The sequence below is a fragment of the Diabrotica virgifera genome, chromosome 1 (assembly GCF_917563875.1).
Source record: "Diabrotica virgifera virgifera chromosome 1, PGI_DIABVI_V3a".
Lineage (NCBI taxonomy): Eukaryota > Metazoa > Arthropoda > Insecta > Coleoptera > Chrysomelidae > Diabrotica > Diabrotica virgifera.
Window position 1 is genome coordinate 16,781,168 of NC_065443.1, and position 23,187 is coordinate 16,804,354.

General features: G+C 31.9%; 1 protein-coding gene across 1 annotated transcript in view; it reads left to right on the forward strand.

Annotated features, from left to right (window-relative positions):
* Positions 1-23,187, forward strand: part of LOC114334252 (phenoloxidase 1-like) — an 86,662-nt gene that overhangs the window by 53,832 nt on the left and 9,643 nt on the right. Inside the window, exons 7-11 of the mRNA XM_050655070.1 lie at positions 3,404-3,568; positions 4,220-4,348; positions 10,916-11,246; positions 17,015-17,250; positions 18,173-18,404. Coding sequence (XP_050511027.1) covers positions 3,404-3,568; positions 4,220-4,348; positions 10,916-11,246; positions 17,015-17,250; positions 18,173-18,404 — 1,093 coding nt within the window. The remainder of the gene's footprint in view (positions 1-3,403; positions 3,569-4,219; positions 4,349-10,915; positions 11,247-17,014; positions 17,251-18,172; positions 18,405-23,187) is intronic.

The window sequence follows — 23,187 nt, forward strand, 5'->3', positions numbered from 1 at the left end:
TCTTGATCCATCTTCTGTCTTGGACCCATCAGCATACCAGGTGTTGCCCTCATACTTCGGATGTCTGCCAGGATCTCCCCATACCTACCTAGGGTGTATTTCCACCTGGAAAGTTATTTCCATTTTATATTTGGGGACTGATTGGTCTGTTGTCATCTTCCATATCGGATCTCGCATATATCCTTGATGCTACAGTGTCCTTTGCCTACCGTAATTTTACTTTGGTTTCCCTGCAGTCTATGTAACCCCATCCTTGCCTCACCTTTCACTATGATGTGTAACGGAGGAAGGTCTAGTAAGGATTCCATTTCTGCAGTTGTTATGCCTCTCATTGCACCTGTCATGCTGAGACAGGCAAGGAATTGTACCTTGCCTAACTTCTCTATAGCATTTCTCTGCTGCACCTTTGGCCACCAGACTTTACCTCCTGTTCTGCCAAGTGCGTCTGGTCACCATTAAAGTCGCCGCTGCTCTTTTGGTTATTCATTTTAGGTGTTGATTCCAGGTAAGCCTCGAGTCTATTATGACTCCGAGGTATTTTACCTCCCTCTCCACCTTTAGGAAAATTCCCTTGAGTTTCACAGGTCCTATTTCTTTTAGTTTTCTCCTTCCGGCGAAGGCTACTATTTTGGATTTGTGAGGGCTTACTGACAATCCTACCTCACTTGTCCATTTTGATACTACGTTCAGGGCCTGTTCCATATTATCCTTGACCATTGTATTGAAATTACCCCTTGTCAGTCTAAGGAAATTATCTGCATATCCCAGGACTTTATATCTTTTTCTGTAAAGCATTCCAATCACTCCGTCCATAACCCGATTCCACACTAATGGAGATAATACATTTCCCTGTGGGTATCCTCTGGCAACCATATATTCAAAATTACTAATGCATAGTTACATATTATAGCACAATAGTATTACAGTAGCACAAAGAAGGATGGAGCGTTCAACAATTAGGAGTCACATTTTTTTTAAACAATATAAATACACCTAGGGCCGGTTGTTCGAACGCTAATCAACAATGATCACTATCAAATATTTAATTACTGTCACCAAAACTGTCAATGTCAACTTTTATTGGGTTGCTGAAAACATAATTGATTATAATTATGAGATTAGTTAATCAATTGACATAACAATTATTAACATAATTGATTAAGTAATTTCATATTATGTTTTCAGCAACCCAAACAAAGTTGACATTGACAGTTGGTGACAGTAATTAAATATTTGATAATGATCATTGTTGATTAGCTTTCGAACAACCGGCCCCTAATCTACAAGATTAACCAGTATGTTTTCTTTAACCTAATTTCCCTAAAAATGTTTGCAAACTAGATGTCACCTGGTCCATCTTAGTTTTTTTTTACATGAAATGCCCACTTCTTTGTTGTTCATTATTTCAACTGACTTATGTTCATTAAACTTTATACGGCATTTTTTGGACCAGCCTTCTATGCCATTAATTTCATTTTGTAAGTTAATTGTAGATTCCTCTATAGTTGCTCCTATTGTCAGGACTGCTGTATCATCAGCAAATGTTGCCAGTTGGATGTTTTCCCTCTCCGGAATGTCAGATGTGTACAAAAGGTATAGTATTGGTCCAAGAACGCTACCTTGCGGAACCCCTGCATTTATTTGCTTTAACTCAGAGTACTCGTTTTCCATTTTAACTCTAAATGTTCGCTGGTGTAGGTATGAATGCAATATTTCAACGAGTTGCATAGGAAATATTTTCTTTAGCTTCATTAACAGACCGTCGTGCCACATTTTGTCAAATGCTTTTGCGATATCCAGGAATACTGCTGAACAAATTTTGTCCTCTTCCAATGCTTTCTCTATTTCAGTTATTATTCGATGGATCTGGTCAATTTTGGAGTATTTATCACGAAATCCAAATTGGTGTGTTGGAATATTTTTTTGTTCAATTATATGGTTCATTCTTCGTAGTAGTAATTTTTCAAATACCTTTGAGATTATGGATAGTAAGGAGATTGGCCTATATGATGTTAACTTATGGTTATGAGGAACAAATTTTATAAAAGTAGAGGAAGCTTATATCTGACCACTCTCCAATTCTACTAACAATTAGTGAGCAAATTGTTACCACTGAAATGAAACCCGCGTTGACCAATAAGTTTACGGACTGGGTAAACTTCCAATCAGAAATGAATGAGAAAATTGAGTTCAGTGGATTTATTCAAACGATAGAACAATTGGAACAAGAAACCGAGCTATTTATGATAAACATCCAGCAGGCAGCGTGGAACAACACACCTATAACCCAAAGAAAAACAGTAGGGAACAATTACCCCAAAGAAATTAAAGACTTGATACAGGAAAAAAGAAAGGTTCGGAAGGTATGGCAAAGAACTCGAATTACAGAAAATAAAAATAAGCTAAATAGGCTCACACAACAGCTGCAAAGAGAAATCTCGAAAAATAAAACGAATCAATCAGAACGAATCTGAGAGAACTAACTGATGATGAATGCACCGATTACTCCCTCTGGAAGGCAGCTAAAAAGATAAATAAGCTAGTTCAGCATATACCTCCTTTACGAAAAGAAAACAGAACATGGGCAAGAAATCCCAAAGAGAAAGTGGATGCGTTCGCTGATTATTTAGAAAACATATTTCAACCAAACCCTGGGGAAACTCATGTAGACGATGAACGAATAGCTACTGATTCTGTTAACATACAACTGACTACTACAAAAGAAGTTCAAAAATTAATCAAGAACATCAATACAAAAAAAGCGCCTGGGTTTGACCTGTCAATGGTGAGATACTAAAAAAATTACCTAGAAAAGCCATAGTAAACCTTACTACACTAATAAATGCATCCTTTAGGCTTAGATATGTTCCCATCCTTTGGAAAATTGCAGAGATTATAATGATACCCAAAGTAGGAGGAGTCACAATAAAAGACAATATTACAAATTTACAAACCAAGCAATACGAAACAAAATCGCAGTTAAACATGCTGTGGAGAGAGATTGCAGATTGAAATGGAGATTGCTAACCATGTATCAAGGATGAAGTATGGAAGGTAGACACGCCAGCTAACCGAATGTAGAGCAAGAACAGATAAACGAAACAGAGGAAGACCACCTACATGATGGCAAGATTATCTGCGAAAGATGACGAGAAATTAGATCCATATTGCAGAAGATCGTGCACTTTGGATACAAACAGGGGAGGCCTATGTCCTTCAGTGGACTTAAAACGGGTTGAAGATGATGATTATGATGACTTACGGTGGATCGACGCCATATCCCTATTAACAAATTAGATTTTTTTTATTGTTTAGTATTTATTATTATGTGTGTGGCTTAGTATTTGGTTAATTTATTATTATATTTTATAATTAATTTTCTTTTTATAATTTATTTTTCTAGAAACAGCGTAACTCGGTAGAACTAACCGAAAACGAAGGCATCGACATTTTGGGTAACATGTTAGAATCCAGTATTCTTTCTCCAGATAGAGATTTTTATGGTAATTTCCATAATATGGGTCATAATTTCGCTGCCTACATTCACGATCCTGATTTCAGACACCAGGTAAGTTGTTAAAGATCTATTTTGGAAGATATATATTTTAAATTGGTCATGCTGCGGCTAATTCTACATCTTTCATTTGTTCCTGATACATATTCCAAACTTCTGGAACCTTATACCCATTCATACAGGTGTGGTAGATGAATAGTATATGTTTCAGACGTTACATGGTGGTCGTCAAAAAGTGTTTTCGTCTGCCACCTAGTGCCTCGCACTAGATGTCAGAGGTTGACAATATGGTTGACATTTTCAAGTTCTCTGCTACAGAGTCTTCGGCTTAAATCTCCATGAAACAGCTCCAATTTGTACATGTATTCCTGGCGCTTGTCTACTAAAGACGGCTGTTATGAGTCTCAATGATTTCTGCTTGTCTTTGCAGTAATTCAGCCCTTAGTACATTAATATAAACTTTGTACATACTATGCTTGACCGGAAATATAATTAACTATGATAGTCATCGTTTCTGTTGGCCTAGCTCAGTCTCTCGAGTTGTCAATACGTTTTGTCTTAATCAAACATATGGACGATGAAGATTTCATCTTTCAAACTTCGCTTGTGCGCTGCTGGACATAGATCTCCATCATAATTTTCCATCTGTTTCGATTTTGTGCATCTTGCATCATGCTTTCCGCTAAAAATGGATTTTTATTACAGGAATGCATTGGTGTTATGGGCGATTCTTCGACTGCTATGCGAGATCCATTTTTCTACCGCTGGCATGCAACTATCGATGACATATTCCAAAATCATAAGGATACGTTGCCTGGTTATACTGAAAAGCAAGTAAGTATTTAATTATTAAAGACGTATGAAAATAGTAAAAGACACCTACTCATAATAATTATTTTTACTCACAATCGGTTAGTAATTTATGGATTTCTAACCTTTGAAGTAATCAGGAAGCAACTTATTACTTACTTTACTTTCCCAGCTAGCCGGGAAAGTAGTTTCCCGGCTAGCATCTGTCACTTTATGTATGTATGAATATGCTGCATACCTTTAGCCACGCACCATTTACTGTATAGTTCATAGGTGTTTTCATACCTCTCCCTGCTTTTTTCAGGAATTATTCCTTCAGTAGCTCTCTCTGCAGCTACCCGCAGTTCTGGTGGCGTACCTACATTCAAATTTACTACACACAAATTTACACAATTTGATTATATGTACAATTAATGGCGTCGTGTATCGCCTAAATGTCAGATTCAACAAACTTGTTTTGTTAAGTAGCAACGATCTCACAGGTTACTTAAAATAATTCATCTCATCACATAATGAAAATGGATACAGATATTTGAAACGAAATTATTATTGGTAGATTGTGAGTATTAGAAATCCATAAACTACTAACCGATTGTGAGTAAAATAGTATACAAACCTCGCGGGAACTCATTCTAGCCTCGCGTCTGTAGTTTACCTCGGTGCTTCGCACCTCGGTAAACTACCTTGCCGCTCGGCTGAAATAGAGTACTTTCCTGCTAGGTATGTAATATACTATTTATTAACTAGCCGACCCGTAGTGGAGTCACTGAAGGTTTTCACCTCCGATTTCATTGAACCTCCATCGATGTTCATGAAAATTGGTGAGTAGTTAGAGGATACCTCAAGCAACAATGGTGACATGATGCAAACTTGCGCTTTTACCTTAGTGGTGGATACCACCCTTTCTAGGGGTGGTAAGACTATTTTATTAAAAATAACTCCACAAATCGATAAAGGGGCAAATTCTAAGGATTTGTTATATAAAGTTATTAATATAAATCAATGCTTTTTGAGTTCTTGAGAATCAAAGATTTTATTTTTTCGTAAAAAAATGCATGCTTTAAATCTGTTTATCACGTATAACTCAAAAACTATAAGCTTTTACAAAAAAGTTAGTATTAACAAAATTGAAGATAATAAAAAATTGAGTACACTCCTCACCTAAGGAACTAAACTAATGTTAAGTCAAAGTGAGTTATGGGTAATTGAATGTAAATTTTTTTCGACGAGTACTAGAATCAAAGTATTCAAGCTTAAATAACGGAAAAACGATGCATTTTATAAATATAACTGTTAAGCACTTGTCAAAGTACTTCGGATTACCTATCAATTGAGCTTCAAAAGAAGTGCTCCACTTAGTAGTCATCGTTGACCGAAGATGGTTGATTGGGTCCTCGGGTAGAGTTTCACCATGTTCCCAGAGGTTTAATCCCTGAACATCGGCGTTTAGCCATTTTAAATTTATTTTAACATAATGTAGATTTCTTTATAATCACAACCATTGTTTGGTTCTGGGGCTATTTTGCAAGTATTCAAATTCACTGATGATGGACCGATAGGTTTGAAAACGTTCTGATGAACTCATTTTATTGAATCCATTGGGATTCTAAAAATTTTTAGTAAATATACCTTTTACATAGAAGTGGTTTTTACTTCATGTTCCAGTTTGTTTAACTATAAGGTATACAGCCAACCCAGGGAACTACCCCTTTTTACTCTAAAAAAACTTATCTTTTTCGGTGTACGATATTTAACATTCCGTATATGAATTTGGGACCGACTGACATTCCGTATATGCATCTGGAACCTCGCCGTCTATTGGTTAAAATATTACCGCGTGCTGCAACGAACCAATAGAAAACTCCTATGGTCCAAATACATATACGGAATGTTTAGATGCAGCTGGGTAACCGGGTCTGGTGGCGCCACCAAGCCGGGGCATTATGTTATCTGGACCCTATTAGACTGAGCAACTGGTGTCGGCCACCACTAGTTCATTTGTATTGTAATCGAATGCTTCGTATTTCTTTTCTATTAACTTCTATATTTTCTATTAACAAGCGTATATTTTTCTAAAACCTTTCTTGTTGATTTATAAATATGCTATATTAAAAAGTTCTTCTCGCAGATTTAGCCGTTAATTGTTTATTCATTGTTTAAACAATAAAAGCTCTTTTTATATTTTAGAAATATCGGTGAATTCATCACTTTACCTTGATCAAAAATGTTTCTATTTTGTTTTTAATTATGCTGAATCCGAATGTGACGTTAATTGGAAAATTTAAAAAAATTGAACTTTTATATATAGGTACAGTATGTCTGAGTAACTTTGAACCATATGGAAAACTTTTTTCTTATCAATTTTACGAAAAAAATATTCTTTATAAAATGCTCTGCATAGTCTACGACGTATGTCAAAAAAATTGTATGTAAAGTACCTTTAGATTTCACAACATCGAAAATTGTTATTATGAAAAGTTGTTAAGAATTAAAAAAACTATGTTTTGGGACGCATTAATTTTATTACATCATTCTAATTGAAAAAAAATGCATTTTTTTTAATTACGGATACCCAACATCATTTTATTACAAATATCTATAAGTATTTTATTATTAATTTTACGAAAAAAGTTATTTTTTACAAAAAGCTTTATATGGTTTAAAATCTAAGATGCAATAATAATATATAAACTTTTATCAATTCTATACGAGGTATGTTAAAAAATATGAATTTCGTCCAAGAGTAAAGTACCTTTATAGTTCACAATATTTCAATTAGAAGAATGTAATTGCATATCCAAACATAGCTTTTAATTCCGAACAACTTTTTATAAAACAGTTTTCGATATTGCTTAATATAAGGATACTTTACTCTTGAGCGAAATTCATCTTTTTTGACATACCTCGTATAAAATTCACAAAATTTTAATCTGATGGTTGCATCTTATATTTTATACTATTAAGAGCATTTTATGAAGAATAACTTTTTTTCGTAAAATTGATAACAAACAAGTTTCCAATTATTGCATTTGATTAATTTTCAAATTTAAATTAATTTTAATATTTTTGCTGGTGGCTATTCTCGGCCACCAGTTGCCCGTGCTCACAATTTGGTGGGCCCACTAGTTGCGCTACTAGTTGCGCCACCAGTTACCTATACTAATAGAGCTCTTAGGGTTTGGAAAAACAGGACATTAACAGATGCTAGCGTGTGTGGACACCAGGGTGTTGAAATCAGTTAGGGTTTGGAAAAAACCGTACATTTACAAGTACTAACAGATAAGGCCACCCAGAGTGTTGAAACCAGCTAGGTTTTTTAGTGGCGATACATGCATATATGCTAACGGCTATTGAAATTGATTTTATGTACCTACTTCTGTGAAAAAATATTTAAGTGATTTAATTTGTGATTTGCTATGAAATTAAAATATACCTAGTCGGTTCGCTAAACTCAACACAACTGGATAGTGATTTTATTAGGTAATTTTTTTGTTTTTTGAGAATTTTGCCGAAATTGGCAAAATTACTAATTATTCAGTAATTATTAACTATTTAGAAATTATTTTTTGTCGAATTGGCAAAATTATTGACTAAAATCACTAGCCAGTTGTGTCTGAGTTTAGCGAACCGACAGTATATGAAATAATATTGTTTGGTATAAAAAATTATGGTCTGATATGTGTAATTACATCCTTCTAATGGAAAAAAATATTTGAAGATTTTTCTCAAATTATGGATACCTACCAACAACATTTTCATTTATATCTTTTATTTTTAATTTGACGAAGAAAAGTTATTTTTCATCAAATCTCTTCATGTTCTAAGATGATGCAACCATCATATTATAAAATTTTAATAATTTTATACGAGGTATATAAAAAATATGAATTTCGATCAAGAGTAAACTACCTTTATAGTTCATAACTTTTAAATTAGAATGATATAATTGCACATTAAAACATAATTATTAATTCTAAACTACTTTTCATAATAGCAATTTTCCATAGAGAGAGAGACATACTTTACTGATACAATGTACCAAAAGGCCATCGATCGAAGTCTTTCAGCCAAATTTTCCATATTATGAATTAAAATAAGTAAATATACTAAGTTTTCGTTATGATAATGCTCGCATTTTTAGCTTGTTTATTAATTTAATGTAGAACATTTTTGTATAAAAGGTTGTTCATGCTAAACCGCATAATTTTAGAAATATTGACGAAAAACGTAAAAAACTACGAATTTACCGATTTCTTCCCCCTCTTCCCCAAACCCGACACTCAAAATGGTGTGACATTTTTATAAACATTATGTGGACCATATAGAGAAATTTGGTGCTGGAGGATAACTTTCACTTTGGATGTCTGGGTTATCCCATCTTTTGATCAATTGTATCATATACCTTTAAAAATTTGCCACAGTTGGCTTATTTTTCAATATTTTTCCTTGAATTTTTTCTTGAATAATCTATGAATTGTACTGAACATGCTTATTTAATTTAAAAATCAAATAATTTTAGCATACTTTCAAAAAAATGTGATAGAAATATTGATTTCAACCACTACCCCCCCCCCTTTGCTATGACACGATTTTGATAGGCAAGCCATGCTAGAAATATTTGTTTATGTATGAAATTTAATAAAAAAAAAGAATGTGTGTGTACTTTGTACGCACGTAAGAAGATATTCTTCTATTATATAATAGGTAATTTAAACGAAGTAAATATACTTAAAAGGTTATTTGTACTTATTTTATTTAAAAATCAAACTAACTTTCTTATCTACCACTTTTAAAAAAGAAGAATATCTTCAAAAATTATATAATAATATACTTACAATCATAAAATCTATAAAAAAAATAAAAAAATAATAACTTGCTTGGGGCTTGAACCCACTTCACGTCACCGCGCCGTACGAAAGTTGACGCCATTTCAAACTGCACCAAACTCTCGTATACGTCATTTGGGAATATACACAAACTAAACGTTTACACCATAAATTTATATGAATTTAATAAAATTATTAGTTTGATTTTTGTCGAAATAAAATACAACAAAATATAGAGTAAGAAAACGATATATGAGATGAAGATTTGTAGAAAGTTTGTTCGTAATCAGATTATGTAAATAAAAGCATTGCCTACTAATAGGTAACTACATTATTTTGTTTACATTTTCCAAATAGATAGGTATTGAAACTATTAGGTATTTCCAACTGAAACATTAAGAATTACGTACCTGCGGCTTTTCTAAACTATTTAAAAAGTCACTATAATTATAAATTTGATTTTATTTCTGTCCACACATCAATAAAAACTAATATTATACAATATTTTTGTTTACCGATAACCTCCATATTGAACAATTATTGACAGATCATTTCAAAATTTCAACACCCAATCAGAGCCCGTATAACGACTAATACCATCCTGCGGGTGTGCGCATGCGCGCGGATCAATCAAATTTTACCCTCAATCGATTCGCCGCTAAAGAAGAATATCTTCAAAAATGTTTCATCCGGCAAGCAGATGGGTGCAGGTCGACCCATATTCGGATCCCATACTGTAATATAATATTTATTACATTCAACAGATATTAACATAAATGAATGATTTTTTCATATTTGCCTTTTTCTAACTTTTTCTAACTTTTTTAGTAATATCTCATAAAATCTCATTGCTGCACAAATAATCATAACTTTATATTACTATAAATTTAATTGCATGTACACCTTTACACTTGACTTTAATTCTAAATTATTTATTAATGATTTTATTGTTTGACACTTTTAATATTAAAAAAAATTTTAGCAAATTTTTACCTAATTACTATTGTTCAATTTAATTTCAATATCTCCAACAAATCAAATTAAAATATTTTCACAATCACAGCACAACTAATACACAACTGACCAATTCTGGTTTAGAAAAATTGCACAACCAATCTTACATCTATTAGTTCTTGAACATCCAGAACAACATCTAATAATCCCAACTAAATTAAAATATACACTATTAATTAAAAATATAAAAATAACATCACTTTATATATAACTAACAATTTTTTGGTTTCACGGTTTAATGTCGTGTTTCCTTACTAATCCCCTCAAGATCCTGCCAATTATTTTGGATTTGTTAATGCATTACATTCAAATCTGTCCCTCTACCATCTCTCCCTTTAGCATAAAATAGAGAAAAAGTATGATATTGAATACTACTATATTCTTCCCTTATACCGGAAAGTAAGTGTATATTTTATACTTATACTTAGCATACTTTTGTTGCCACCACATTTGAATGCGTGCATGTATGTGAGTGTGAGGGTTGTAAACCATATTTACGTACATGTTAGTATTTATATGTATGCATAAATATATATACTTTAATATTGGCTTGATCATTACCCTTTGATTTCAACCAGACCACTTAACTAACTCTGGTTTTTTGTTATTTGTAGCATTTAATTTTACTTTTACCGTGACCTGAAGATGCTGTGAATATTGTAGACAGCGAAACCGGTTGTCAGTTGTAAAATAAATTGTTTGTGAGAACGTCTCTCTTTTCTTTACTATAATATAATATTTTTGTCTATAGTTAGGTTTTGAGAACGTTGTTGTCCAAGATGTCAAAGTCCAAACGCAAGGTGCTCCTGTTAACACGCTTCAAACGTATTGGCAACAGTCCCAAATAGACCTCTCAAGAGGCCTGGATTTCCTCCAAGCTGGTGGAGCTGTTCCTGTAAAGTTCATACATCTGCAACACAAACTATTTGCCTATGAGATAACTGTCAACAATGCTAACTCCTCTCCCACTGTTGGCACTTGTAGAATATTCATGGCTCCCAAATTCGACGAAAGAGGCAACCCATGGGTTTTTAAACATCAGAAGAATATGTTTATTGAGTTGGATAAGTTTAGAGTAAATCGTGAGTATGATTGAATTATTATTGTAATGATTATAGTACATTCTTTCACGGTTTTTGCTGTAAATTTTAAAGAACCGCTTGGAATAACATGAAATTTGGTATACGCATAGCTAACATGTCAAAGAAAAAAGTGATATGGTGCCGATGTGTGCTTTTGCCCTGGGGGTGAGTGTCACCCTATCTCGGGGTTGAAAAAATATATGTCTAAGATAAGTCCTGAAATAGATAAACTGACTAATTTTAAGCAACTTTTGTTCTATAGAGTTTTTTCACCAACTCAATACTTTTCGAGTTATTTGCAAGTGAATCTGTTCATTTTTCAACAAAATAACCACGTTATTAGGCGGTTTTTGCAAATAACTCAAAACGTAAGCATTTTATCGAAAAAAATATTCTTAGCAAAACTATAGCCTATACAAAAGTGAAATAAAAAACGGAGTATATATTAGGTCTCTATACCAAGCAAAAGCAGAGTTATAGCTAATGAAAAATAGTTTCATATTCGAAAAATTCCAAATAGAATAATTCAATGTGAAATATCCAAATAATGAAGCATTCTCGGGGAAAACACATTACAACTCATTTAAAGTGTTTAAAAAAATCTTTATTTCTATTTCTATAGAAAAAATTTCTAGCATCAAATGTAAGCAAGTTACGCTCAAAATAAAATTGGTTCCTTTTTTGCCAAAAAAAAAGTCAGGAAGCTCACCCCCCAATTAGCAACTTAAATGAAATTAATCGTTACCGCTTCACACGTTGCTTTATTTATGTTGTATTTACCTATATGATCTGTAAGTTTCATCTATTCAAAGTGCTTATTTTTGAAAAAAAATTGATTTTAAAATAAATTTTTAAAAATTTTTAATTTTGAAAAAAAAAATGCTTTTTTTTAAAATAACTTAAATGTTGTTAGAGATACCAAAAATCTTAAACAATAAAAAAGTCGGCTTTACTTTTCTGAATATTTTGTATATTATTGTTTTTATGTAAGACAAAAATTGGTTAAGATTCGGTGTTTCTAAATTTGCATACACTCGTGATAAGTGACTCGTTCAAGCCCTTTTTACTACAGCTCTTTCAAAAATAAGGACTTTGAACCGATGAAACTTACAGATCATATGATCAATACATACGCGAGTAAAAAAATTGTGAAGTGGTAACATTAAGTTCATTTGAAATGCTAATTAGGGGGTGATTTTACCGATTTCTTACCAAAAAAAAGGGACCAACTTTATTTTGAGCGTAACTTGTTTACTTTGGATGCTAAAAAATTAAAAAAAAACAAAAATAAGCATTTTTTAAACACTTTAAAAAAGTTAAAATGAGTTTTCCCCAAAAAAGTGCTTCGTTTTGGTTATGGCAGGTTAAAATATTCAATTTGGAATTTGACGAATAAGAACCTATTTTTTATTAGCCATAACTCTGTTTCTACTAGGTATAGTGACCTAATATATCCACCATGTTTTTCATTTTTTTACGTTATATATTTTTGGTAAACCGTCTGAAAACGTGGTTATTTTGTAGAAAAATTAACATATTCACTCGCAAATAACTCGAAAAGTATTAACTTGGTGAAAAAACTTTATAGAAGAAAAGTTGCTTAGAATTAGTCATTTTATCCATTTCTGGACTTATTTCGAACATACTTTTTCACCCCCAAAAGGAGGTTGAAAGTTTGTTAAGTACGCCAATACCCAACTTTGGGCGAAACACTAAAGTTCTAAGGTAGTTTTAGTAAAAGTTATTAACAAATAATGAATTTCACTTATTTTGCAGTTTGCGTAGCATCAAATTAACTTTTTGAATTTCAAAAATCGGCATTTTGAAGATTTTTCAATGTTCTAAAAAACTGAATTTTGTAATTTTATGTCAACTATTCAGCTTTTGAATGGAGTGTAAAAAATTGAAAAAATCACGATTTTTGCACTAAATTGTTAATAATTAAAAAACGGACGCGAACTCTAGGCAGGAAACAGGTAGGTTTTCTTCCTATAGGTGTACAATAACTAAAGAAGTAGTCAGCTACCTGGATCTTTGAGTGTTCCGAGAAAATCCTTATTACTCTGGACTAATTGCGATAATATTTTAATTATCAGGTGTTCCTTTGACGGTCATATACTTCGTTTTCGTTTCGTTTATTTTAAGACCTCTTTTTCGTGCTTCAGGATCACTTGATTATTGATTATTAATAATCCTTAAACACTTGCATTAGCCCTTGCTTGCCCCTATTAATGATAGCTTCATCTTCTGCCTATGCAGTAATTTGTACTGTTTTGGTATCTATATCTGTATCACATTGGTTTTTCTGATAACTGTCTCAAGAACTAGGTTGAACAGAATAGTTGATAATAGTCTTCTTGTCTCACTTTCACATTGATGTCAAATAAGAGAGTCCGTTCCCATCTACTCTAACTGAGGCTTTTGAACCTGCAATGTAATTTTTATGAGGCTTATATATTACATACATATTATATGTAATATTCTGAACTAGATGCCCTAAATTACGAAGGTCTTTCAGCATTTTGTCTGTTTTAACACTATCAGATGTTTGTTTAAAGTCTATAACATGTTATATAGTTTTATGTCGTATTCATATAGACCAGGGCGCATCTGTAAAAATATTAGTATATTTGGATGTTGAGAGGTGACTCATATTTTTTTTGCAGAAATTGCTTGAAAATAACTCATATAATAATATTTGAGTTATCCTCTCACTCAAAAAGGTCCGGAACATTGTTTAAATAATCAAAATGTCAAAAAATGAAGGAAAAATTCGACTTTTTTCTTCGTTTTTTGATTATAACATTGAAAGTATTAATTTCCGAGAAAAATTGCACTGACGTAAAAGTTGCATAATTAAATTTCCTACAATATAAGATTAGTAAAAAATTTTAAAAATTGTCACCCTTGTTGTAAAATAGCAATAATTGCGGAAAACCATAAAAAACAAGTATTCGCGTTTTATGTCTTTCAACCATTTATGCTACACTTAGGATCTTCATATTTCACCCAAAAAAACTTTATAATAATATAAAACAATAATGTGAATTTCGTTAAGATCGGTTTAATAGATTTTGCAAAATAAATTCTGCAATCCAAGTTTCGGAAAAAAATTCATTTTTTCAAAATGTTGCAGGACTGAAAAAAAAACAGACAGCAAGTTGGATTTTTTTGCAAATAGAAGAATACTGTACCTTTCATTTGCAAGTTGCAAAATTAAAATTGGTTAACTACAACAGCGTCACGATTTATTTAAATAAACATTTTTTGACATTTTGATTATTTAAACGATGTTCCGGACTTTTTTGAGAGGGAGGATAACTCAATTATTATTATATGAGTTAATTCTAAGCAATTTCTGCAAAAAAATATGAGTCACCACTCAACGTTCATCTCAAAACAGATGCGCCCTGGACTAATAAGCTTTTTCTTGTATCGTTCTTAGAATGAATATATCGTCTGTAGTATCTCAATTTGCTCTGAATCCATTTTGATGGTAAAGGACTAACAATGACATTTAAAATTGGTGTTAATGTATCTAAATAAATACATACAAACCAATTTAAGAGTTTATATATCGCACCTTGGGAAGAGGACTGTTCCAATTCAAAATTTCAATTTTACAGGACAGGCATTTTAGTGTTTGAAGGAAAATGTAAAATCAAATAGCAGAGTAAAGATATTTGTATTAGCTGATATAAACAGAAAACAATATCCTAAATGATACTAAGTTAGTCAACTACAGTAACTAGTAAGTTAGAAAACTATCGGTTAGTCAACTTAACTCAAAATTTCCATTTTTTGAGTTGGCACACTCTTCTTCCCAAGTTAAAACCCGATTTCAGTTAAAACCCGAATTTACTAGGAAAAACTAGTTTTAACTAAGCGCTTTAGACAATTCTAGTTTTAACTTGTCAAAACTAGATTTGACTGCTAAATTCAGTTAAAACTAGAAATCGCGAACGGATTTCATTTAGAGTAGTTTATATGCGATTCTCTTGTGATTGCATATCGATCAAATCTACCTGACAGCGACTATTCATTTCTGAATGCAATATAGGTTTGGACACAAGACCTCTCTTCGTTTTTATATTTTTACTCTTCTTCCGTTGGCAGGTTTCACACATTGGTATAAAAGTATTGATCATATAAATAAAAAAGAATGTGTGTGTACTTTGTACGCACGTAAGAAGATATTCTTCTATTATATAATAGGTAATTTAAACGAAGTAAATATACTTAAAAGGTTATTTGTACTTATTTTATTTAAAAATCAAACTAACTTTCTTATCTACCACTTCCAAAAAAGAAGAATATCTTCAAAAATTATATAATAATATACTTACAATCATAAAATCTATAAAAAAAAATAAAAAAATAATAATTTGCTTGGGGCTTGAACCCACTTCACGTCTACCGCGCCGTACGAAAGTTGACGCCATTTCAAACTGCACCAAACTCTCGTATACGTCATGTGGGAATATACACAAACTAAACGTTTACATCATAAATTTATATGAATTTAATAAAATTATTAGTTTGATTTTTATCGAAATAAAATACAACAAAATATAGAGTAAGAAAACGATATATGAGATGAAGATTTGTAGAAAGTTTGTTCGTAATCACATTATGTAAATTAAAGCATTGCCTACTAATAGGTAACTACATTATTTTGTTTACATTTTCCAAATAGATAGGTATTGAAACTATTAGGTATTTCCAACTGAAACATTTAGAATTACGTACCTGCGGCTTTTCAAAACTATTTAAAAAGTCACTATAATTATAAATTTGATTTTATTTCTGTCCACACATCAATAAAAACTAATATTATACAATATTTTTGTTTACCGATAACCTCCATATTGAACAATTATTGACACATCATTTCAAAATTTCAACACCCAATCAGAGCCCGTATAACAACTAATACCATACTGTCGGTGTGCGCATGCGCGCGGATCAATCAAATTTTACCCTCAATCGATTCGCCGCTAAAGAAGAATATCTTCAAAAACTTCAACCTATCCCGATTTCGATGAAAAATAGCAACATGGGCTGCTTTAATTATGCCAAAAATATTTTCAACAGGTACATAATATTTGATTGGATCAATTTTAGAAGCTAACTTTTTTATCTCGTCAACTTCAACAATTCTTCGAATACTTCGACCATTAATTTATTATAAATATGTGTACCTATGCTTTTGGTCACAACATTGTAGTGACTTTCTTTCTTCTCTGTCTCTTATATCTCTGCTCTCAATCTGATCTTCGGTATTATCACTAATGGTGAATAATACACAGTGGTGTAATATAACCAATAAAAACGATGCAAAACAATCAACAGTTTCGCACACTACTTTGTACCGACCGGCCGCCTTCGTTATTAACACTACCCCGAACAAGCCGTAATACATACTTGTCTCTTGCAACAATTTTAACTGATATTCGCCAGTAATTCCAAAAAACCTACTTTGAACTAATATAAACTAGGTACTCTAAATGAAATCCGTTCAAAGTTTCTAGTTTTAACTGAATGCAGCAGTCAAATCTAGTTTTGACTAGTTAAAACTAGAATTGTCTAAAGCGCATAGTTAAAACTAGTTTTTCCTAGTAAATTCGGGTTTTAACTGAAATCGGGTTTTAACGGTAACATATACATGTTTAATGAAAATAGTAGCGGGATCTTATTGTATCACTGTTAATAAGATTCAAATACTAAAAATATAAAACTACAAATATAAAAATGTTTTCAACTTTTAGTGAAATCCGGACAGAACTCAATAACCAGAAAATCGAGCGAATCTTCAGTGACGATTCCATTTGGAAGAACTTTCCGAGATTTGGATAAAAATAGACCAGATGAAACTGATGTCAAAGCAACGACTAAATTCGATTTTTGTGGATGTGGTTGGCCAGAAAATATGTTGATACCAAAAGGAAATGAACGGTTTGAAGCAGAACTATTCGTTATGATTTCTGATTATTCTGATGATAAAGTAAGTATACTAAGTTCGCTCATCCCAGTTTAAACTCTTAGTATTTTTAGTAATTATTTTTTTCTAATTCGAAAAAATCAGAAAATCGTGGCTGAACTTCTGTATAATATCTCCCAGTCTATGTGCATATTATAGACAGCGAAACCGATCGTCCGGAATAAATAATCAATTAATTGTGAATACGTCTCTAATTTTATTTCATATTATGGACTTACTCAATATACGGTACCCCGTCAAAATAGCCCCGTCAAAAAAGCTCCGACAAAATAGCCCCGACATAATATCCCGCATACAAAATAGCCTCGACAAAATAGCCTGCAGACAAAATAGCCGCGGAATAATAGCCCGCCGACAAAATAGCCCCAACAAAATAGCCCCGACAAAAAAGCTCCATTCAGAATTCATCATGAAATAATTCCTTAAAAATACATTTTTTAGGAAATGGTAATTATCCTCTATTTAGATGTTTATCTTAACCACATTAAATAAAAATGGTCTTTTCAGAGAACTCGAGTCCTGTCTTCCCTGCCTCTTGGAAGTTTGAACATTCAAGTTAAGCGAAAATCAATGCTTATTTATGATATAAACATTTTTCTTCTGTTTTCGGGCAACAGTAAAATGCATTTTAAATTAAATAAATTAAATACATTCTTCCTTTTTGTCAAATAATTTAAATTAAAAAAAGTTTTTGGACACCTTGTATAAATAATTATGTAATTGTTTATAAGAGGCTGTTTTAGCCGGGGCTGTTTTGACCGGGGCTATTTTGTGTGCGATCTCTTTTGTCGGGGCTATTTTGTTTGCGGGCTCTTTTGTCGAGGCTATTTTGTGTTCGGCCTATTTTGACGGGGCTGTTTTGACCGGGCTATTTTGACGGGTCACGCAATATACAGCCCACTCAACATTAATACTTTAATTTTAGGTTCCCAACAGCGATACTGAAAAATCCTGTGATGCCGGAAGTTATTGCGGCCTTAGGGATAACCAATATCCTGATCGTCGGTCTATGGGTTATCCGTTTGATAGGCAACCTAGAAGACCTACAGAATCTACAAACAGTATTACTCTTCAACAGTTCCTTACACCGAATATGAAAGTCACAGATGTGTTTATTCAGTTCAACAACCAAGTAGATACAGCACCTGAAGTTAATGGTACGTATTCTTATAGCCCAATAAATGACCGTTTTGGAGTGTAATTTCCAGGGGCAACTCCGAATTGCATGAAAATTTGGATTTAGGTTCTACTTACCCTCCACTTCAAAGTTGAATTTGTGCCGTTGGTTGCTTTTACTTGAGGGGTGGCCTTTACCCCTTCTCGGGGGGTGAAAAACGCGTGTTTAAAATAAGGCCGGAAATGGATAAATTGACTTATTTTAAGCACCTTTTGTTCTATAAAGTTTTTTACGTAAGTCAATATTTTTCGAGTTATTCGCGATTTAAAATGTTGATTTTTCGACAAAAAAACTAATTTCGAAAAAAATATTTTTAGCAAAAGTGTAGCCTATAAAAAAACGAAAAAATGGTGTACCAGTAAAGTCTACAAATTAAGTAGAAGCAAAGTTGTAGCTCATGAAGGATACGTTCGTATTCGTCTAATTCCAAATCGAAAATTCTACGCGAAATCACCGAAGAAAGAAGTGTTTTTCGGGAAAACCTTATTAACATTTTTAAAGTATCGAAAAAAAGCTTATTATTTGTTTTTTACAAAAGTTTAGAGCATCAAAAATAAACGAGTTACACTGAAAAAAAGTTGGCCTCTTTTTTTTGGTAAAAAAAAAATCGTGAAAACCTCCCTCTATTTAGCACCCTAAATGAAATTAATCGTTTGGCTTTACCATCTATTTTAACTTTATGTGTATTGTTTATATGATCTGTAAGTTTGATTGGCTTGAAGTGCTTATTTTTAAAGACATTTGGTTTTATAGTAAAAAAAAATTTCTAAAAATTTTTGAGAAATTTCATTTTTTCAAAATAACTTAAAAAGTATTAGTGATAAGAAAAATCTTAAGGAGTAAAAAAATGTAGGTTTTGCTATTATAAATATGCTAGTTTCATTTTGTTTCTCCGTAAGACAAAAATTGGTTAAGATATGGCTGTTCAAAATTTGCATACACTCGTGATTAGTGACCCATGCAAGCTTTCTCAATTATAACCCTTTCAAAAATATACACTTTAAACAGATCATATAAAAAATAGATAAGTAAGTAAATTGTTTGTAAAGCGGTAACGATTAATTTCATTTAGGGAGCTAAACACGGTGAGATTTGCATGATTTTTTACAAAAAAAAGGGCCAACTTTATTTTGAGCGTAACTCGCTTATTTTTAATGCTAAAACTTTTGTTAACAATTAAAACAAAGCTTTCTATAAACACTTTAAAAAAGTTTAAATGGGTTTTACCGAAAAGTGCTTAATTTTTCGGTGATTTCACCTTGAAATATTCGATTTGGAATTAGACGAATAAGAACGTATTTTTCATGAGCTACAACTTTGTTTTTATTTGATTGCTAGACTTTACTGATACACCATTTTTTTTGGGTTTTTTATAAGCTACACTTTTGCTAAGAATATTTTTTTCGATAAAATATTTACTTTTTGAGTTATTTGCGAGAAACCGTCTGAAAACGTAGTTTTTTTGTCGAAAAATCAACATTTTCAATGGCAAATAACTCGAAAAGTATTGACTTACGTAAAAAACTCTATAGAACAAAAGTTGCTTAAAATCAGGCAATTTATCCATTTCCGTTCTTATCTTGAACGTATGTTTTTTCACCCCTAAGAAGGGGTGACTGTCACCCCCCAAGTAAAAGCAACCAACGGCACAATTTCAACTTTGAATTGGAGGGTAAGTAGAACCTAAATCCAAATTTTCATGCAATTCGGAGTTGCCCCTGAAAATTACACTGTATCGCCGAATTTCCCGTTCATTTACTGGGCTATTAGTAGCGGGAAAGGAAATTAATGCACTGGCTGACTGTCCTGTTGTTCAATCACAAATTAGTCTATTAATTTGTAATCTCATATTAATCTTAACTTCCTAATTTTTTATAGTTTCACCGTGTATAATTAACAGAGGCGTGCAGTGCTATGATGTGGTGAGGCAGTCGCATCAGACGGCATCACAAGGGGGCGGCATAATCAGTAAAATCTAATGTAATAATGGATAATTCAAGATTGGAGAGAAGTTCTGAAAATAATTAGACTTTTGGCCTCACAATGTTTAGCTTTTCGTGGAACAACTGATCATTTATTTCAACCTAATAATGGAAAAATTTTAAAGTTAGTAGGTATTAAAAAAAGCAAATAACTCTCTGAGTTTGATCCAGCAATGAAAGAACATATCAGGAAAGTTTAACGAGAGTCTGATAATAGACTAAGAGCCGCTATAGTTGAAATTTCTTAAACATTTCAGGCACGATGGGACCCTATAACTTAAATAGTAGAATATAAAAGAAAAGGTTTGAACACTGTGCCGTCACTTTTCAGTGGCACATGCGTCGACAGTGGCGCATCAAACTTTCCACTTATGGGCGGGATAAATAAATTAAAAGTTACCCTCCCTTACTAACAGAATTCTATTTTTTTTATTTTTTTTTAAGTTCTATGTGATTAACACATAAGATTCAGCGTAATTTTAATCCACCACCCCCTTCCCTCTGCCCCCACCATCAAAAACTTTATTTTTCGATTTTATTTTTTTTTTGGTGGGATGCAATCAATTTTAAAATTTCAAAAAATTTACACACATAGTAAAGGCTTTTATAAATAGTTCAGAGAAATAAGGAAAAACAATATCGTGTTGGTGACACAACCCCCTCCAGGCCGAAACCAAATTTTTCGAGTAATATGGTCATCTATAATAATAACCTATATGTTTCCTGCAGCCGATTTTGATGATATACATAGTTATAAACAAATGAAGATCAAAAAACGCTAAATTTTCGCTTTTTTCGTCTATTACTAAAAAATTGGGCATTTTAAACAAATTTGAGAGTAATAAACTCATAAACCGTACAAAAAACTTCAATATGGCGTTCGCTGAATATGTCTATCCTTATTGGTTGCCTAGAAAATTGCCAAATAAATCCTAAATTTTGAGTTTTTATAAATATTCATAACTTATGTAAAAATTAACTTAGAACCTTCTTATTACACGGAATGCTGAAACTTATGGTGCTTAAATCATACCCTAAATTTCAAAGCAATTGGTCAAATAGTTTAAAAGTTATTTAATTTGTTTATCCAAAATTAATTTTTTTTGCAACACTGTAAGTCAGAAAATGATAAAGTTACAGTAATATTTTGGATAGTTTATGAAAGAAGAAAATTTACAATATTTATTTAATTAAAAAAAAATACAAAAAATAATTATAAATATTGCAAAATAATTTTGCAAAAACATGTGAATTAAAAAAATGGGGGGGCTAACTTTGTCCCTAAATGTCCCAGAACAGTTGTTTTTCTTTCTAAATGTGTATAAAAATTCAGTCTTTCTAAATGTAAAAAAATAATTTTTCTACGGGTAACGGTTAAAAAGTTATTCTAATTGTTTATAAGTAAGCAAAAAATCGACATGTTTTTGAAAAATAATTTTACACTGTTTAAAATTATTTTTTGTCATTTATTTTTAATTAAGGTAACAGTATAAATGTTCTTCTTTCATAAACTGTCTGAAGTATTATTGTAACATCGTAATTTTCTGACTTATAGTGTTGCAAAAAAAATGAATTTGAGAAAAACAAATTAAATAACTTTTAAACTATTTGACCAATTGCTTTGAAATTTAAAATATAATTTAAGTACAAGAAGTCTCGGCATTCCGTATAATAAGAAGATTCTAAGTTAATTTTTACATAAGTTATGAATATTTATAAAAACTCAAAATTTATGATTTATTTTGCAATTTTCTAAGCAACCAATAAGGATGGACATATTCAGCGAATGCCATATTGAAGTTTTTTATGCGATTTATGAGTTTCTTGTTCTAAAACTTGTTTAAAGTGCTTAACTTTTTGGTAATAGACGAACAAAGCGATAATTTACCGTTTTTCGATCTTCATTTGTTTATAACTATGTATATCATCAAAATCGGCTGCAGGAAACATATAGGTTAATAATATAGATGTCCATACTACTCAAAAAATTTGGTTTCGGCCTGGAGGGGGATGTGTCACGAGAAAAATCTTATTTCTCTGGACTAAAAGCATGTCTAGTTTTTATAGACCTGTAGGTTGAGTGTACATAACCTCAAAAAATAAAAATAAATTTTTGGAAAAAATATATAACTTTTTTTGGGGATAGCTGCAGATCTAATTTTCTCTTAATCTTGTGTATTTTACCAAGCACTATATTTATAATTTTTTTTATATTTTTCTGTAACGCCGGTCACCTTCAAAAATACAAAAAACTGTTTTTTAGGGGGTTTTGGGGGGTTTGAACGCGTTTCTCCCATTTTTAAATATTCTAAAGGACTCATGCCTGGTTGCACCAACAGATCTTAAGCTCCAGCTTAGCTAAGCTCTACTTATAGATAGGGCCTCCTTGAGTGTTACTTACGTTGCACCATAATTTTAGATTCTTCCCTTATTATCAATTATATCTATTATTATATTATGGTATTCTTAATGTGATATATTATAATTATATTATATTAATTCTTATGATATTCTCGACTTAAGCTTAAGATCTGTTGGTGCAACCGGGCATCAAGTTAATATAACCTATAAAATCGAAATTGATTTGATATATTATGAAGTCTATAAAATAGGGAAAGTCCCCAAAAACCCCCCAAAAATCAGTTTTTGGGATTCTTGAAGGTGACGAACCTTACGGAAAAATCTGAAAAAAATCAAAAATATAGTGTTTGATAAAACACACAAGATTAAGGAAAAATTAGACCTGCAGCTGTCCCTCAAAAAAAGTTATACGCTTTTTTG